The sequence below is a fragment of the Hemiscyllium ocellatum genome, chromosome 32, assembly GCF_020745735.1.
Source record: "Hemiscyllium ocellatum isolate sHemOce1 chromosome 32, sHemOce1.pat.X.cur, whole genome shotgun sequence".
Classification (NCBI taxonomy): Eukaryota; Metazoa; Chordata; class Chondrichthyes; order Orectolobiformes; family Hemiscylliidae; genus Hemiscyllium; species Hemiscyllium ocellatum.
The window spans coordinates 34,831,454-34,852,106 of NC_083432.1; the positions used below are offsets into that span (position 1 = coordinate 34,831,454).

The 20,653-nt window shown below is 38.6% G+C and overlaps 1 protein-coding gene across 4 annotated transcripts in view; it reads right to left on the reverse strand.

Moving 5' to 3' along the window:
- Positions 1-1,510: 1,510 nt before the first annotated feature.
- The window catches only part of nbr1a (NBR1 autophagy cargo receptor a), a 78,915-nt gene continuing 59,772 nt past the window's right edge, over positions 1,511-20,653 (reverse strand). For all 4 annotated transcript variants that reach the window (XM_060848663.1, XM_060848665.1, XM_060848664.1 and 1 more), the window contains exons 20-22: positions 19,412-19,484; positions 8,438-8,537; positions 1,511-5,297 (exon numbers count right to left, since the gene is read on the reverse strand). In XM_060848663.1, the coding sequence (XP_060704646.1) occupies positions 5,124-5,297; positions 8,438-8,537; positions 19,412-19,484 (347 nt within the window). In that variant the 3' untranslated portion in view covers positions 1,511-5,123. The remainder of the gene's footprint in view (positions 5,298-8,437; positions 8,538-19,411; positions 19,485-20,653) is intronic.

Sequence of the window (20,653 nt, forward strand, 5' to 3'; positions counted from 1 at the left end):
GTCTGGGTGCTAAAAATAGTTGGAAGCTCAAGCTGAAATCGAGTAAAATCAATTACAGAAACGGAAATTGCCAGGAAAATCTCAGCTGGTCTGGCAACATCCGTGAAAAGAAATCAGAGTTAATGTTTTGGTCCCAGTGACCCTACTTCAGAACTTAAGGTCAGCTTGCTGACACACTGACTGCTGCCGTAGTGCTGGCACAAATGCTGAGACAGAAAGCCCAATTATGGGCAATACTAACTGCTCAAGTCTGGACAGCAAGCTCCCCATAATAAAAGTCTGTAGCCTTTCATTAGCCATGCTGCTGCGACTGAAGCAGAGAAGAGGTACAAAAGCACATGGAGGTCAGGTATTAAAGGACTGCATGATGACATTTTGTATGAAATGGTACAGCTCGACTTATAAATTGAGCCTGGCATGTTTATTTTATGTTTGCTTTTAATTTAGTATTACTGTCAATATCAGAGGTGAGGTGGGACCATTAATGAATGTGCAATCATCTTGGCAGTATCATGGCTGAATTGTCTACTATCAACATCCTATGGTTTACCATTGAAGAGAAACTGAACTAGACTAACAATAAAATACTGTGGCTGCAAGAGCAGGTCAGAGATGAGGATCACTTCAGCAAGTAACTCAGCTTCTGACTCCCCAAAGCCTATGCACTATCTACATGGCACAAGTCAGGAGTGTGATGGAGTACTCACCACTTGCTTGGATGAGATATTTAACAGGGATGTTAGACAGCATCTTCCAAACCCACCACCATACACATCCTGAAGGGCAAGGGAAGCAAGTACATGGAAATACCACCACCTGCAAGATCCCCTCCAAGCCACTCACACATGATTTGAAAATATATTGCGGTCCCTTCAGTACCTCTGGGACAAAGTCCTGGAAGATTTCTCCAAATGCACGGTGGGCATACTTACAGCAAATGCACTGCAGTGGTTCAAGAGGAGAGCATGCCATCAACATCTCAAAGGCAAATATGGACAAGCAATAAATGTTGGCACACCCATTTACACCAACATCTCATGAGTGATTGAGGAAAAGATATGAATCTATTGTGAGACCCTTCTAGGAAGGAGCCAGGTGGGGCAGGTCCTCTCCTCCTCTGTATACCCGGTGGCTCTAATATATAAAATATATAGCAAGAGAAAATTTACTGTGGATCATCTTAATATTTCCCAGTTTGGAGTGGCTTTACAAGTAGACAGCATTTTCTTCACTACACAGAGTATTCAAGTTACAGATATTCTTGCTTCAAATAAATGAAACCTTGCGCACATTCCTGAAGGGCAACAAAATGAAAACAGACATCATTCACATTTGAAAGAACACATTACCTTTCAAAACAATATTTGCCTGGAAGCTGCTCATTTTTTCATACCAGTCAAGGGCCAATATCACATTTATGATGAGTGACAAACACCCGTTTGGCAGAACACCAATTCAATCCATTTTTGTGATGGTACAGATGCTGAAGATAAATATGGGAACGACTTCATTGTAGTTAAACAATACTTTTATTGATTCATTTATCTGGGATTCAAAATTCATTTACATCACATTTTAAAAGGACAGAAAAATACAGATCTGTGAAGAAGGTTGAGCAATATATGCAAGTTGATACTCTAAAATTGATTTAAGACAATTACATGCAAATATAGATAATGTGCAAATGAAGCCATCAGAAGTTACTAAAGCATTAATTTTTATCTTAATAAACTGCAAATGTTTTGATAAATTATGTGCAAGGATGAATGGATGCAGAATATGAATGAACAGTATAAATTAAAACTCAATGGCTCCTATGTATGTAATATCCATTATGTCCTTGAAACATGGAAGTATACTTTTATCTCCAGTTTAATTTTATTAAAGGATTTTTGCTCCAATTCTTATTTCAAAATATAATATCACCAGCCATTAATTCTAAGGTGGAATTGAACCAAGGAAGAACCTGTCAATTGAATAATGCAAGTGCGCACCCTTCATTCAGCCCATACTGTGAAGACGAGCTGTGTAAACGTAAATCACTTGTTAGTATAAAACCTGTTGACCAGGGAATTCCTACACAGTAACAGATCTACCAATAGATCTTTTAGTTTTAGATCCTCTAAAAATGCAAGCATTTTGATTTTAGTTTGAATACTTGATTTTTAAGGTAAACTGATAATTGTGTCACTTCAAAAAGGTACATAGTCATTGGATGTACATTTTGAACTACTTTTTTATAACTGATGCTAATTTGCAAATTATGTCATGGTGCAAGTTTAAGGGGAAACAGCAACTTTTTCTTGCATTCTATAGGATACAATATATCAATTTCAAGAATTCTAGACTAGGACCACACAATTATCTGAAAGAAACAGCAACACACAATTCAGTACAGCATAGTACTCATGACCTTTAAAGGCTTGCAGCTTAGAGTAAAATTGTAGAATGCTAATTATAACAGAAGTCCAGGAGGTCCACCTTAACTATCCAACATATTGTGTACTAGTACTGCAACTTACTGAATGGACAACTTCAATAGCAACTAGTGTGGAAATTCTTATAATGAACACACTTTTAAGTATTAAAAGACATTTGTAACTACTGCAAAATAGCCACCAAAACTGTAAATATTGTTGTAGCCTCCATATCAGAATCTTAGAAATGGCAAATACAGAAATCAAACCCAATCTTATTTACCTTATCTGCTTATTGCTTTTAATGCTTATTTTAATGGATACTTCAACGCTGATTTCATCTTGGCAGCAATGAAGCTAAACTTGATCTAAAGGTATTGAGCAAATCTTGAGAATCTGGACTTCCATATCATAAACTGAAATATGATGCTATTATTATAAAAGAGATTTTAAAATGCTCACTTTTTTAAAAAAGATGAACATAATAAACATAGTTCAAAAATGGATTTACCAGCACTTCTTTTCTTTTAATCACTAATGACGGGATATGGAAGTTTATATAAAAGAAGCACTTTGCTTCTTGCCTAAAATGTTCTTTTACCAAGAACACTGGCTGTCCATATTGACATTATGTTAAGTATTTGTTTCCTTTAGCGTATCCAATATTTACTTTTGTGTTACTCAAAGATCAGGATTCCCTGGAAAACTAATTGGTAACCAATTAACTACATTTATACTAGTTCCAAACTATGGAAACTCCAAGATCATCCAAAGCTCATTTCGATTTTTTTTCAACTTTTAATGAATCTAACTACAGATGTCCTCATCAAAAATGTCTAAATCACTGCTTACCAATTCAGTCACAGAAACCAACCACTTGAACAAAGTTTTATTCTTCATAGGTGAGGGATAAAAGGGTGGGGGGGGGGAGAGAGAGAGAAAGAGAAAGAGAGAGAGAGAGAGAGAGAGAGAGAGAGAGAGAGAAAGAGAAAAAGAGAGAGAGAAAAAGAGAGAGAGAGAAAGTCAGATCTCAAGATTCTGGCGTTGTTAGAGGCTTTTTTGAGTAATAGAACAGTTGGCATGCACATCCCACCATGTGCTTCCACCTTTGGATAAAAGTGTGTAGACGTTAATGATTATATACACATTAAATTCTTTAAAAGTACCAAACTGTGAAACTGCTAGAATGAGCAAACAGCTCACGGAATCGCAGTATTAGCAGAATTCTTCAAATCCCAACTATATAGCAAAGTTTTATCGGAATATTTAACTAACAAGTATCACAAATTAATACCACATTTCCAGACTGAAAAAAAGAATAGCTGGCCTACTTGGATGGAGAAGATAATATCATTGCATGGATTGTAATACATGCAAAGGCTGGTTCCTACAAATTTGGAATTATCTGCAATGGGATCAATACAAAATCCTTAATATACTCCAGTCCTTAAACAGAAAAAGTACCTTTAAAGAGAATTACATTATTTCAAAGCCCTACAGAGTGATTTCAAACCAAACATTACCATATGTTGCTACTAAAAACTGGACACAAAACATGGCTAGATCATTAGAATATTAAATGTCAGTTTTGCAATATAGCCGAGACGAATCTACTGAGGACACCAGACCTCAGAAGCATATATTGAGTATAGCCAACTAAAGCTACAATGATTATTCCAAAATGCATAACTTCCATACAATAAACCAATTGAAGAAAAGATAAATAAAAGATTAAGAAAATGTAATTTTTTTTACCCACTTCCAGAAGAATTCTTTTTTCAAATTAAGCTTTTCCTACCTCCATCACACTAACGCTTTTTAACAGTCTGATTATGACACTTCGAATTTTGTGTTAAGCATATTGTGGCTGCTTAAGAAATTATCAAGTACAAGAATTTAACCATGCACAACGCACACATTCTATTTTCCACAGCCCTAAATAATATCTCTAATAACAGCAGACTTGTTTAGTAAATGAATAAGGGCTATGTCAAGTGCTATTATTGTTAATGCATGTTTCAGCCACACTGAATATTTGAGTTATACAGCAAATTTAAAAGATGATCAAACTGCAGAAGTAGTTTCACACTGCTTCTTCAAAATGGGTAATCTGAAACAAACTTTCAACTGTATCTATCCAAATGGTACTATTAGCTCATAGAATGTTCTGCCCTGGAAGAATCACATTTTAAAAAAACATGTTCGTGAGAACGTGTCCCTAATACACACATTGCATTGATACACATTTACTGTAGTGTTTAACTGTACGCAGAATCATACTCTGCATGTTATATTGCTTTTCCAAAACCAAATATATACATTATGTTGCAATGCAAAGAGGTGTTTAATGTACTATTTTCTGAGTTTAGTGTAATGAGGACCAACAACATGGACCAATTTTTCAAAAAAAAAATTAAACAGACTCAAAGACTCACAAACATCTTGAGCTGCTTTTCTTCTGGCTTTAACTTTATAAAAACCTCCACTAAGTCGTGAATTGTGGATTAATATGGAATAGAGAAAGTAAGCACATTACTTTTCTCAATAATAAATGAGCTCCACGTTAATGCAATGGAGCACATCGCTGAAAATGAACTCTTAGAATATTGATATCGTCGTGTGGGTGTTATCCTTGATTACTGCTATTGTGCAAAAAAATGTGGCAGCTCATGTTAACTAAGATGTGATCCATGTAAACGTGTATATTCAATGCCGATTAGCATGCCAGTTGTTCTCATTGATGTGGAGAAGTTCAGTGACAACTTCAACAAGATTGTTGCTATGTTTTTTGAGCAGTTTCATATTTAGTTGTCTGTCACAAAATCCCATTTCAAAAAGAATATCCATCATAGATGCAGTTTGATTTTCTGTTGCTTCAGCCTAAGCAGAGAAAAACAAGTTAGAAATTGAGTTCAGCAGGAGTTCAGTTCAACACATAAACAGCTGAAATTTATCATCATCCACACTATGCTTTGGAAGTATTTAATTTTATTACTAATTATTTTGAATATCTACCCTCTAGACGATCAGAGAATAAAATCTACTATCACTAATCCAATCATTATCAGAGGACCCATACCAGCTCATCCTTTAACCTCATTTCTAAAAGGGTTCCGTTCATGACTCTTAAAAACAAATTAATTGAGGGATTGCGCACATTATTGATATTATCAACATTCTTCTCTACTGCCCTTGAGAAGGGAACGTTGAGCTGACATCACAAACTGCTGCAATCCATTTACTATTGACACAGCCACAGTACTTTTAGGGAGGGCGTTGGAGGATTTTTGACCCAGTGACACTAAAGGAAGACCATTACATTTCCAAGTTTTGATGGAGAGCGCTTTTGAGGGGAAATTGCACTTGGTGGCATTCCTGTGCAACTGCTGCTCTTGTCTTTCTAGATGGTATCGGTTGTGGGGCTGAAAGGTGCTCAAGGGCCTAGATGACTTTTTGCAAGAGAACTTGTTGATGGTATACAATGCTGCTCAGACTCCAACTGAGGTCCAGTGTGGACTCAAGGGACTCCTGGCCTTGAAGTGAAGCCCAGAGTGGGCCTGAGTTGAAGTCCAGCATGGACTCATTTGCTCCATCTGCTTTTTTTTTCCCAGAACTCTTTCTCTGCTTTAGAAGGACAGTAACACTGAACTTTTAACTTTGTTTCATTATTTTTCTAATTTATACTTAAGACTTTGTACCTGGGCACTTTTGTACCTAGTCAGCGCCAGAAGTGGCAGCTTTTTACACTTTACTATATTCCTGTACCATTGTACTTGAGTACATGTGACAAAAAAAAACTACTTCTAATTTTAAGTACATGCGGTGGAGTGACTGAATGTTTGTAATGAGTTTCAATCAACAGGCTGCTCTGTCCTGGGTGGTGTCAAGTTTCTCAAGTGTTGTTGTAGCAGTACTCAAAGCAAGTTGATTCCATCACACTGTACTTTGCAGAGGATGGTCAGGCTTTGAGAAGGTGAGTTACTCACTGAAGGATTCTGAACCTCTGACATGCTCGTGTAGCCACAGTATTTTTATGTTACTGTTGTTTGGTCTGCCAACTCACTTGCATCTAACTGCACAAGGCAATTTTAAAATTTATTACAGTAATGCTTTTTCAGATTAAGCATTCCCCCATCCTCAACCAAATCTTTGCCTTTTCCAATATATTCTGCAACAGAATTTTCCCTCCTTAGCCTTTATTCAAAACTACTTTAGACGTAATTTAGTATCACTCTTTTCCATTTCCTTCAAGAACTTGATACAACATCGACAATTTCTATTGGGTCTTTAATGTTTAAGCTTTCCAAAGGCACTTCACAGAATGTTGTGAAACAATGACACTGAGCTATGGATGGAGATAGTAGGGCACAAGACGGAAAGCTTGATCAGAGGTGTAGGTTTCAAGGATCACTTTAAGAAGATAGTGATTATGAAGAGACTTAGGGAGAGAATTCCGAGCTTAGACCTCAGGTAGCTGAAAGTATAAGCACAACATGGTGAAGCAATTGAAATCAAATCAAGTGTTCAGAATTAGGGAAGCACACATATTCAAGAGATACTATACTTTAAACAAATAGGGAAACTGCATGTAGTATTCGAAATGTGGCAAGGTCAGGTAATTTTAAAATTGCATCTCTTTATAAATTATTATCTATCAACACAATATCTGATTTTTCACTTTTCCAAGTGCCTGTGACCATGGTATCAATTGTTTTGGCAAAAGATCTACTACTTATTGAGAAACTAACCATCTATCTGTATCATCTAACCTATCATCTTTCTACATAGCATTTGTAATTGAAACTCAAATTTACATATGAAATTGCAACATTAACTGATGAAGCTCCCAGTGATCTTTTTGATTTGTGCACAGTGCTCAAACCATCATTTGTCACTTCTTCCAATTTGGCATTCTATGAAAATTCAATCAACTTGACAGAATTAGATTTTCATTTATTAGGAGATATTCTAACATCTGATCTTAAAAATCAGCTATCTTCAGGGCATTTACACCAGTATTCTAGCTACCTACCAACCAGCCAGCTAATCCTAAAAATTCATGGTTATCTGCACCACCGGCCTGAAAATTATGCACCAACCTATTCAATAAAACAGTATTAAATTCAGTCAGACACTCACTATTTTATTCACTAAGTTACAACTTTCTTTGGTGACAGTAACCTTTCCACCATTTGAGAGTACACATTGTGGAAAAAGGGGAGGAATAGGATCGAACATACCAGACTTCGGATTCTATCACCGTTCCTTCATTGTCACGGGGTCAAAATCCTGGAACTCATTCTAACAGCTGCGAGTCACCCTAGCCCACTGAACTGTCAAGGAGACAGTTCACTACTACTTTCTCCTGGCAAATGAGGGATGGATAACAAATATTAGCCTAAGCCAGTGATATCAATATTCCATGATGAACTTTTTAAAAAGTCCTTACCAGTCACAATATTGTAAATTGTTGAAGATAGACAAAAGATTTACCATGACAGCACTTGGTTTTTCGGACTAATATTGAGAAATAACAGTGATCAATGTGACATAATTTGTCTAAATATCTAATTTAACCTGACTCAGGCAGTCATAATTGAATTATGCCCATCAGCCATGATTGAATGGCGGAGTGGACTCGATGGGCCGAATGGCCTTACATCCACTCCTATGTCTTATGGTCTTATTATGAAGTGTAAAAAGGGAGCTTTAGCAAAATGTTTTCACCTCTCTTTTATCAGTGTTCCTCCTACCTGGCTAAGTATATGAGCAGCTGTCTGGCTTCCGCTAATACTATTCATCAGCTGGGTTAGTATCACTGGGAAGGTATGCAGTTTCAAGTAGCTATAACTTTTGAAGCACAGAATAGGCCTCAATGTAGAAATGGATGATCGTAATTTTTTATTAATAGTGTAATGTCACTAAGAATACACAGATCACATTAACCTTTAAGGCATTAAAAACCATCTTGTGAATCTATGATAACAGTCATCCAATGGTTTTATTTAAAAAATAAATACCTGAGTCACACTGGTATCCCCTGAAAAAAGAGCCTTATAAGCAGAGGCTGCTACAGACAGGGCTCCCTTCACAAGCTCACCTGCAATCCCACTGTGGTGTCTACAAAGAAAAATCAATAACATATAATAGCAATTTCAATTTGTAAAATTGTTTCTGATTAGGTCTGCTAACCAAGTTTAAGTCGGGATATTAAAAAAAACCACATTCAAGAATAAAAAGTAACATATTTAAATGTTCTCCCTTCCAAAGACTTTGTTGCTCTCTCATGCAGGCAGTGTCCTGGTAAACATGCAGTCCCACAGGTTTTCGTCACTTCCCAACTATAATTTCACATAAGAGGCTAGACACTCAATGCTGGGAAAAGTATTCAACACTCGGAGCATCAACACAAAAGCCTATCTTGTCCTTCCCCGATCAAAATTAAGGCTTCCTGAAGGTGACCAGGCACTTTAGCTAATTTTGTCATCCCCAAAGGACACCAAGGTATTACCGCCCCGAATTTCTTGTGACACTGGAGCAAGGTGTGATATTTGTTGGTAAAATTCTAGAATCCATCATTAAGGATGAGGTTTCTAAATTCTTGGAAGAGCAGAGTTTGACTAGAACAAGTCAACATGGATTTAGTAAGGGGAGGTCGTGTCTCACAAACATGTTGGAATTCTTTGAAGAGATGACAAGTAGGTTAGACCAGGGAAACCCAGTGGATGTGGTCTATCTAGACTTCCAAAAGGCCTTTGATAAGGTGCCACACGAGAGGCTGCTGAGCAAGGCGAGGGTCCATGGTGTTCGAGGTGAGCTACTGGGATGGATTGAGGATTGGTTGTCTGACAGAAGGCAGAGAGTTGGGATAAAAGGTTCTTTTTCGGAATGGCAGCCAGTGACAAGCGGTTTCCTGCAGGGTTCAGTGTTGGGGCCGTAGCTGTTCACATTATATATTAATGATCTGGATGAAGGGACTGGGGGCATTCTAGCAAAGTTGGCCGATGATACGAAGTTAAGTGGACAGGCAGGTAGTACTGAGGATGTGGGGAGTCTGCAGAATGATCTAGGCAGTTTGGGAGAGTGGTCCAGGAAATGGCTGAAGGAATTAAACATGAACAAATGCGAGGTTTTGCATTTTGGAAAAAAGAATAAAAGCATAGACTACTTTCTAAACGGTGAGAAAATTCGTAAAGCCAAAGTACAAAGGGATCTGGGAGTGCTAGTCGAGGATTCTCTGAAGGTAAACATGCAGGTTGAGTCCGTGATTAAGAAAGCGAATGCAATGTTGTCATTTATCAATATAAAAGCACCGTTATGCTACTGAGACTTTATAAAGCTCTGGTTAGGCCCCATTTGGAGTACTGGGTCCAGTTTTGATCCCCACACCTCAGGAAGGACATACTGGCACTGGAGCGTGTTCAGCAGAGATTCACACGGATGATCCCTGGAATGGTTGGTCTAACACACGAGGAACGGCTGAGAATCCTGGGATTGTATTCATTGGAGTTTAGAAGATTAAGGGGAGATTTAATAGAAACTTACAAGAAAATACATGGCTTGGAAAGGGTGGACGCTAGGAAATTGTTTCCGTTCGGCGAGGAGACTAGGACCCATGGACACAGCCTTAGAATTAGAGGGGGTCAATTCAGAACAGAAATGCGGAGACATTTCTTCAGCCAGAGAGTGGTGGGCCTGTGGAATTCATTGCCGCAGAGTGTAGTGGAGGCCGGGACGCTAAATGTCTTTAAGGTAGAGATTGATAAATTCTTGATGTCGCAAGAAATTAAGGGCTACGGGGAGAATGCTGGTAATGATGTTGAAATGCCCATCAGCCATGGTTAAATGGCGGAGTGGACTCGATGGGCCGAATGGCCTTACTTCCACTCCTATGTCTTATGGTCTTATAAACATCAGAACTTCAGTAGCTGCTCGTATATTGAAAGAATCAATAAAGATAAACAGTTACACACTGAAAGAAGCAGCAATAACTGTGCCTGGAATAAACTATTAAATGACAAGGACAAACTTCTACAGGAATTGAAAGCAATTAGTCATGCCTGGGAACAGGAGGAGTTGAAACTACGTGAACAGAATGGTTTTGACATCTATTTGGTTACTGGCTGCTTCATGCCACAGGGAGAACTGTCCTGCACTGGATTGTCTTGCTGAAGAATTTAAGGAGAGAATCACAGGAAAGCTGTGTCTTCAAACAGACAGTCAATCCTAAGTGCAACAAGGAACAAGGAAGCTAGTTCTGAAAAGAGGGCAAAATGCAGACCTGCAATATTTTGGATGAAAAAAATCTAAAGAATCATCATTAATATCACAACATAGATCTGGAGGACAAAAATCTGTACAAGAATCTAACACTAGAACCCTTCATTAGCAGAACTCCGAAGAACAACAATGCACAAGCATTGAACCCTGAATGGTTCCAGAGACAGACATTTCTGGTTGGAATCATTGCTAAACTCCACCATTAATTGGGGAAGAGCTAAGTTGAAGTATGAGGCTTAACTTGCTTTATTTATTTTGGTTGCTACACAAATTAAAGTTTAAATCATTGCTTCAGTACTTGATTGCCTGGGAGATTTCTTAATAGTCAGATTAAAGGTAACTTATGGTGATTTGCCCACAACAAAGGTTTGAAAAAATGTTTTAAGTCCAAATAGAAGACAAAATAAGAATACGTTAATATACATATGAACTAGGACATTATGAGGCCGTTTGGCCTTCCAAGCCTGCTCTACCAGTCAAGAAGATTATGGCTGATCTGTTTGTTTTCCAAATTCCACAAGCTCATCAACCTCTGATAACCTTCAAATCTCCTGCCCAACAAGAATCCATCTCCCTCTGCTTTCAAAATATTCAATGACCCCACCTCCACCACTTTGAGGCAGAGCTCCAAAGATGTACAACCCCCTCAAAGAAAATATTTCCACAAAATCTGTCCAAAACTTGCAGCAACTAATTTTAAAATAATGTTCCCTAGCTTTGAACTCACACATAAGAGTAAAACATCCCTTCCATGTCCATTTCGTAAAACCATTCAGGATCTTATAACCTTCAATCAAACCATCCTTGTTCTTTTGGACCACAGTGAAAACAAACCTAGCTGTCTAATGTTTCCTCATAAGGCCACCCACTCTTTCCAGATATTAGTCGAGCAAATATGCTCTGAACGACTTCAAACTTATTTATTCTTTCCATAAGAAAAACTGACAAAATTATACAAAGAATTTGAAATATGGTCTCAACAGTGCCTTGCACAACTGAAGTACTCCTTACTTTTATATTCAATTCAGCTTGTAATAAAGGTTAGAATCCAATTAGCCTTTCTGACTACATGCTGTACATTAATATTTTGTGACTCCTGCACTAGAATGCCTAGATCTCAATAGACCTTGCAGTCATTCTCCATTTATGTAATGAGTAACTTCACATTTTCCCACATTGTACTCCAGTGCCAGATTTTGCCGACTCACTGAATTGATGCGTACTAGTCTGCATCCTCATTACGTCATCTTCAAAACTTTCCTACCTACCTTTGCAGCATCTATGAAATTAGCCAGCTTGCCTTCAATCCCCTCATTCAAGTCATTGACATAAATTGTAAAATGTTGGGAGCCTACCTCAGATTCTGTAGGGTCTCATTGGTCACATCCTGATATTTAAAGAAGATGATTTTCATGCATATTTGGTTTTCTACCAGCCAGCCAATCCAACATAGAAACAACCTGTTTTTATGTAAGTACACGTAGACAACCATTTATATGAAAGCTCAAAATCTGAAAAGCTCCAAAGTCCAAAGGTTTTTTTGTGAAGTATTTTTCTCATTAACATGGTTAAAATTGGAGGTGTGGTGGACAGCGAAGAGGGTTACCTCAGATTACAACAGGATCTGGACCAGATGGACCAATGGGCTGAGAAGTGGCAGATGGAGTTTAATTCAGATAAATGCGAGGTGCTGCATTTTGGGAAAGCAAATCTTGGTAAGACTTACACACTTAATGGTAAGGTCCTAGGGAGTGTTGCTGAACAAAAAGACCTTGGAGTGCAGGTTCACAGCTCCTTGAAAGTGGAGTCGCAGGTAGATAGGATAGTGAAGGAGGTGTTTCGTATGCTTTCCTTTATTGGTCAGAGTATTGAGTACAGGAGTTGGGAGGTTATGTTGCGGCTGTACAGGACATTGGTTAGGCCACTGTTGGAATATTGCATGCAATTCTGGTCTCCTTCCTACAAGGATGTTGCCAGGGTTGCAGGATCAGAGCTACAGGGAGAAGCTGAACAGGCTGGGGCTGTTTTCCCTGGAGCGTCGGAGGCTGAGGGGTGACCTTATAAAGGTTTACAAAATTATGAGGGGCATGGATAGGATAAATAGTCAAAGTCTTTTCCTTGGGGTTGGGGAGTCCAGAACTAGAGGGCATAGGTTTAGGGTGAGAGAGGAAAGATATAAAAGAGATCTAAGGGGCAACTTTTTCACGCAGATAGTGGTACCTGTATGGAATGAGCTGCCAAAGGAAGTGGTGGAGGCTGGTACAATTGCAACATTTAAGAGGCATTTGTATGGGTATATGAATAGGAAGGATTTGGAGGGATATGGGCCAGGTGCTGGTAGGTGGGACTAGATTGGGTTGGGATATCTGGTCGGCATGGGCAGGGTTGGACCAAAGGGTCTGTTTCCATGCTGTACATCTCTATGACTCTATTTGGCGCGCAAACAGTTGACCCAAGTCAACACCCACTCGGTGTGTCACTCAGATGCGACGTAGTGGGGCATGGCCCAGTACTGGCAGGCCTCAATTTTGTTTCAGGACCAGTTTTACTCACAGTAAGTCTGTTCTTTGGAAAGATTCTAAGAAATTTCACATTAAACTGCCACTTATTCTGCAATTCCAAAAATTCTGAATTCCGAAAACCAACTGGTCCCGAGCATTTCAGATAAAGGATTGTGCACTTGTAGATGATTGGTACTACAGAATTTGAGTGCTCTTAACAACAGACACATTTTGTCAATGATATTTCTCTTACAACCTTCAAAACAATTTGCATGAAATATCAATGTAAAGGAAAAAAAAATCTTCTGAGAGGAGAATGATAAGTGAAATCTGATAGTGGCATTACAATGGAGAATTAGCAATTAGTGATGATGACAGTTAATTGCCAAGCTTTGTTTTAAATTGTGCAAGTTAATGCTGATTGGTCAATATATTCTCCAAGAAATGAATCAGAGAATGCAACACAATAGTGACAGTCAATAGGTGCAGCACATGTACAGTTCTTTTTGTCTGCAAAGAACAGAGTCTGATGTATTAATATATGTAGCTTCCAGGACATGTTAATGTCATCTTTTGAGATCAAACATACCACAAGGCAAACAGTGCATGCAACTATAGGAATCCCAATGCATATATTAACAACTAAGGTAGATACCCCCAGCCAATTTCTTAACTAGCATATTAAAGTAACTGGATTTGAGGAACGCACTGAAGCTTGGGGCAACTGCTGCCAAGGCGCAGTGGGGAAAGACCACTGTGTAACATCTGCCTGCCTAAAGAAGAACAGGGGGCCCGTGCAGTCATTTGGGCTCTGCTGACGCCTCAGTTAAAAAATGTAATTGTACAGACCTGTAAATAGGAATGATTACTGTTTTGGTATGCAAAGAAATGGAATATTTACATAAGTATAGCATGTCCACTTGTATAGATCATCAAAGTATTTTATGAATAAAGTATACTTTTGAAATAAAAAAAATCCAAAGTAACTGGATTTGACAGATTCCATAAAAAAATGCAGTTAAGCATTAGATGAAACTCATTAAGACACAAGGAAATTCTTACATGCAGCTGAGGATTCAAATTTAGCAAACATATCAAATAAAAGCAAACTACTGGAAATTGTGATATAAAAACAAAATGCAAGAGAAACTCAGCAAGTCAGAATATTAACTTTTCAAGTCTCATGAGTCTTATTCAGAACCCTGTACAGCAGAACTCTGCTCAGCTCTGAAGATTCATATTGGACTCAAACCATTCACTCTTTCTCTCTTCTTCACAGATGCAGTCAGACCTGCTGAGTTTCTCCAGTACTTTGCTTATATTACAGCAAACATATCATTAACATTGAGAGATACACAAGGAGTAGAAAATTGGATGTCATTTCTTCAAAGACACATTTCTCACGGCAAAGAAGTTTGCAAGAGTTGGGCCTAGCAGGAATTCCACAGCAACATTTATTTGGATATTACACCACGTCATTAAAACTGAATTCACCTGCACAATTTACTGAGTTCATAGGTTCAATGATTCTAATTCACACAAGGGACTAGTTCTAGTTTGCCACAATATAATACAGCAACGTAATTGTCTATGGCTTCCTCAAACACTACATTGGCAAATGGCTGACAATGATAAATGAGCAGTGTTACCAAATGGTCTTCGCAAACGTGCATTAATCCTTCACCTCTTGTGGAAAACTTGCTCAAAATGTCAATCAACCATTTGACACATTCATGTTGTACAGAAACAATCATAGGCAAGGACAAGTATGATGCCACTATGGGATCACTTGTGGAATCTAGTTCTTACATATATATTTCAGGATCCTGAGAAACTTGTTTGTGATGAAATGGCACCTAATCTCCTCCCTTTAGGTGCTTCCAATACTTAGATGATACGTTTAGTACACGTGAACTTGCAGCTGCCAATAAGAGATTCCTGACATGCCTTAATGAGCTATATTCTGTGTTCAAATTGACAAGTGAAATGGATGAGTCAAATCAGCTTCTTTTCCTTGATCAAGGAAAACTAGTCAGGGATGTTCTACTACTAGTCTGATGCTGAAACAGAGCACATTAAAGCCATCCTGCAGAATAATGGTTATCCTGATCAGATCATTTCTTGTTGAAGGGGCCTAACGCTGGTGATTTTTCATCCTGAAAAAAATAAATGCCTTGTCTACTACAGCTTACTATGGAAAGGTAAGGTAAAGTATCTCAAATGTTTAAGCAGTTGGTGAAGCTAACTGGTTCACACTGATACTAGGCTGCAGCAACACAAGTGGTGTTCATCGCTAACAGGATGCCAATAAAAGATGTCCTGCCTATCACACAAATGGGCAATGTGGTTTATTCATGTGTAAATTCAGTGCTGGTGTGATCATACTGGTGTCATCCATACATTCAAATGACTGGCAGATCATGCACGGAAATGGCCAGCCCAACCTGTATTTACAAAACTTGCGTAGCATGAAACATTAGATTTAATTCTGCATTTGGACAACAATTACTAAATAACCTAATGAGGAATTTCACTGACAATCAATTTAGAATTGGTCAAGTTCACAGTGTAGTCCACGTACATGTACTGGAAACTACAATATATTAAAAAACAAGGCAGACAGAAAGAACCATACACATGCTACACCATGATACAACAGAATAAGTGCCAACTATTCTCTGGCTCATTTCCTGGGCAATTCCTGATTAAAATTTCAACAAAACTTAGCAGTTAACTATCTGCTATCACTGAGTTCAGCACTCTCCATGATGATAACCAGTCTAATGTGCTGATTGGTCAAGGTTTCTCTTTATATATTTTTTGAGACCTGTATTGATAAGGGCAAAATGAAAGCTTCGACAAATGTGCTTTTGCACGGAAATATTTATTTTTGTGTGAAAAATAGGAATAGGAAAAGGGCATTCAATACTTTGAGCCTGCTTCACTGTTCAGCAAGATCATGGCCTACCATCAATTCAGTTCCCTGTTTCCACATTGTCCTCAAACCCTTTGATCTTTTTTAGCCCTAAGAACCATATCTAATTCCTTCTCAAAAACATTCAATGTTTTAGCCTCAACTATTTTTGAGGCAGAGAGAGATCCACAGTATGCTGAGCTCTCACATCTTCAAAATGTCTCAAAAGGTATCTTGGTCGTAATATTTCATTAACTTTTAAAATGTCGCAATTGACATAAGTATGACAACACAACAGCTAAGTTCAACATGCAATGATATAAGCAGATAATTGATTTCAGTAGTTTTGGATTGTGAACTCACCAGCTCTTGAGTAATGGTTTGGGAATTTTAACGTTCATGTAAGGGGATAGATGGAGTCTCACGTGAATGTGCTTTTGAAAAAATTACACCTCAGTATGGACTGACATGTCATTCTAAATTGTGTGCTCAAGCCAGTGGAATGGAACTTGCTCTTAGCCTTCTACTTAAAGGTGGAAATCAAGTGAGCCATGGTTAATCTTTCAAATGGACTGTCGTCAGGTATAGGAGTTACCACTAAAAACAAAACTTCTTGGTCTTGTTGAAATAGTAGTGTACCCTGTGGAAAAAGTGCTTGATAAAAGGTGCCACATCAAAAGATTATTGTAGAAAAAAAAAGCAGCATGATGTTAGAGTAGCATTTTGGCATGGACAGAAAATTGGATTGCTAACAAGAAAGAGTAGACAAATTGGTTGAAAAGATGAAACAAGTAGTGTGCCACAGGGATCAATGAATCAACTTTTGACAATTCGTATTAATGATTTGGATAAAGGGACAGATAGTATGACTGCTATAGAAAAAGCAAAAATGTAAGCTGCAAGGAATAAATGGAGATATATCTAAGTTAAGTGAGTGCACAAAGATCTGGCAACTACAGTATAATGTGAAAAATGTGCAACTATCCATTTCGGCAGGAAAAAATATAAAAACATTTTAACTAAATGGACAGCGACTGCAGAGATGAGAGTCTGGGTATTCTCGTGCATGAATCACGAAACACTAGCACACAGGGTTCAGCTTTCCTAAGTACTTGGTAATAGAGTGTTGTCACACATTGCAAAGGGAACTGAATTCAAAAGTAAGGAGGTTTGCATCAGTTACACAGGACATTGATCAAAACATATCTGCTAGAGAGTGTATATTATTTAAGGAAGCAGTGGGTGGATTATCATGTGAATAAAGGTGGGACAGGCTTGGCTTGTATCCGTTTGAGATTAGAAGAGTAAGACTTGACTTGATTGAAATATACAAAACTCTGAGGGAGCTTGACGTGGTGAACAGGAAAGGATGTTTCTGTTCATGAGAGATTCTAGAACATTGGTTTGGCTCCTTTTGGAGCATTGCATGCAATTCTAGCCTGCCTGCTTTGGGAAGGGTGTTGTGAAACTTGGAAGAGTTCAGAAAAGACTTACACAGACGTTGCCAGGTTTGGAGGATTTGAGTTATCGGGAGAAGCTGAATAGACTGGAGCTATTTTCCTTGGATCATCAGAGGCTGAGGGGTGACCTTATAGAGGTTTATAAAATCATGAGGGCATGGATAGGGTAAATAGACAAAGTCTTTTCCCCTGCGGTGGGGGAGTCCAAAACCAGAGAGCATAGGTTTGAGGTAAGAAGGGACAGATTAAAAAAAGGACCTCAAGGGCATTTTTTTCATAGAGGTGCTGCATGTATGGAATGAGCTGCCAGAGGAACGGTAGAGGCTGGTATGATTACAACATTTAAAAAGCATCTGGATGGATATATGAAAAGGAAGGGTTAAGGGGGATATGGGCCAAATGCTGGCAAATGGAACCAGATTTACCAAGGAAATCTGGTCGGCATGGACGAATTGGACCGAAATGTCTGTTTCCATGCTAAATATCTCTCAGAGTCTAGAACTAGGGACATTATTTAAAAATAAGGGGATCGCCATTAAGGCGGAGTCAGAGTCATAAAGCATGGAAAAAGATCTAATGATCCAACTCGTCCCTGACGACCAAGTTTCCCAAACGAAACTAGCCTCATTTGCCTGCGTTTGGCCGATATCCCGTGTACCTAACCAAATTTCTGTGAAATGTTATAACTGTACCTGCATCTACCTTTTCCTCTAGCAGTTAATCCCAGAAACTCACCACCCTGTATGTGAGAAAACTGGCCATCAGATCCCTTTTAAGTTTCTTATCTCACGTTAAAAATATTTCTCCTGATTTTGAACTCACCCATCCTAGGGAAAACATCTTTGCTATTCACTTGACCTATGACACTCATGCTGAAAATGTGTTGCTGGTTAAAGCGCAGCAGGTCAGGCAGCATCCAAGGAACAGGAAATTCGACGTTTCGGGCATAAGCCCTTCATCAGGAATGAAGGGCTTATACCCGAAACGTCGAATTGCCTGTTCCTTTGATGCTGCCTGACCTACCGCGCTTTAACCAGCAACACATTTTCAGCTCTGATCTCTAGCATCTGCAGACCTCACTTTTTACTATGACACTCATGATTTTACAAACCTCTAAGGTCAGGCAGCATCCAAGGAACAGGAAATTCGACGTTTCGGGCATAAGCCCTTCATCAGGAATGAAGGGCTTATACCCGAAACGTCGAATTGCCTGTTCCTTGGATGCTGCCTGACCTACCGCGCTTTAACCAGCAACACATTTTCAGCTCTGATCTCTAGCATCTGCAGACCTCACTTTTTACTATGACACTCATGATTTTACAAACCTCTAAGGTCATTCCTCAGCCTTCTACATGCCTGTTTTAAAAAAAAAATCCGGAGCCTAGCCTTCTAACTCAAAGCCTCCAGTCCTGGCAACATCCTGGTAAATCCTTCCTGAATTCTCTCCAATTTAATAATATACCTCCAATAGCAGGGCAACCAAAACTGGACACAAAGTTAATTATTTTCTCTCAAACAGTTGTGAATCTTCTGAACTCTCTTCCTCACAAAGCCAATGGAAGCAGAAGCTTTGAATACTTTTAAGGCAGAGGTGGACAAATTAGTGGACAAGGGATTTAAAGGTTATTGAGGTAATCGGGGATCTGGAATTGACGCTACAATCAGCTTAGCCACAATTTTATTAAATAATGGAAAAGGTCAAGAGCCAAAATCCTAGTCCTAACTTGCTTGTTCCTATGCATATTTCAATCTTGAACGTTTCTAGTTCCATCAAAAGCAAGCAGATGCTGTATTGCAAAAGCATTTTTAATAGCAAGTCTGTGTAAACAGTGCTTTCACCTTAAATGAGGGCACTGTCTATTTTTCATGATCTTTGGTGGTTCTGCAAACTTTATCTCTGAACGTGTAGACTCTGAAAACAGATGGTATAACAATTAGTCTCAAAATAGCAAGATGGTTTAAAAGCAAAATACCACTAGGTGTCTATATCATTAATACAAAATTTCCTTGCCACTGCCAGAAAAGTTGACATATGGTCATCAGTTGACAAAAATTCATTTGTGATTAGCTTTAACTAATATTTGTTATCAACAATAGCTAAAAAGCTGTATCATAATTGTACAACCGAGCCGAGTATCTGGTTAATATTGTATTTAAGCACAGTACTGTACAATAAATAGGAGAATGAAAGCTGAACTGCATACTATTTAAAACCAGATTGAGATAGTTTATTCACATCTGTCAATTTTCAAATGCTGATCTGTGTATTTTCACCAGTTCCTTTAGGTCCGAATGAGCACTACAGTGGCTAAATTGTCCAAAGTCAAAACACCCAGACTAGCCCATTTCAGCAAAGAATGAAAGCTTACACTAGGTAATCAATACACAGTTGACTGCCACTTAAATTACCTGTTAGCATTCATTAAAATGGCTGTGTGGCATTTTGTGAATAGTGCATGCCCAAAGGGCCTCTCCCAACGTCAACCAGCTGATTGAGAGAAAGCTATTTTTGCAAAATATTTTGTACAGCACTTCAAGCTATAACCCCTTTCACAGTTCACTTGCTACTGCAAGTTTGAAGAAGATTTTTGAACACAGTTAACTTCCTGGGGTACTTGGTCAAGACTTTGTCAACACTCCAGCAGAAGTTATCTGAAAAATTCTGAGGGCTTCACCTAAAAGTAGTAAGAGCTGAGCTACTTCGCATGACTGACGCATTGAGTCACAACGAGAAAAAGCAAGAATGCTTGGTCATTGGTAACTTATCGAGGTTCCTTTTAGTTTACAGGATGAAAAGAAAATAGATTAAACTAGGAAGAGCAGAACCAGTTACTGCAGGAGAGGGGAAGAGAAAGGTAAAGGTTTCCTTACCCACTGAAAACAGAACATTTCTCCGTCTCTGGATCCTGCCCACCTGAATTTCTGATGTTGCACCCAAAATCTCGTGCTCCCTGCCTATTGGTTCCCTTGTCATCCTGGAGCTGCACATCAGCAGCACATTATAACCTTCATTTGAAGTGGTGGTTTCCAGCCCATATACACAGCCCAATAAAAGTGGTGCTCAATCAGCCCTCAAATGCT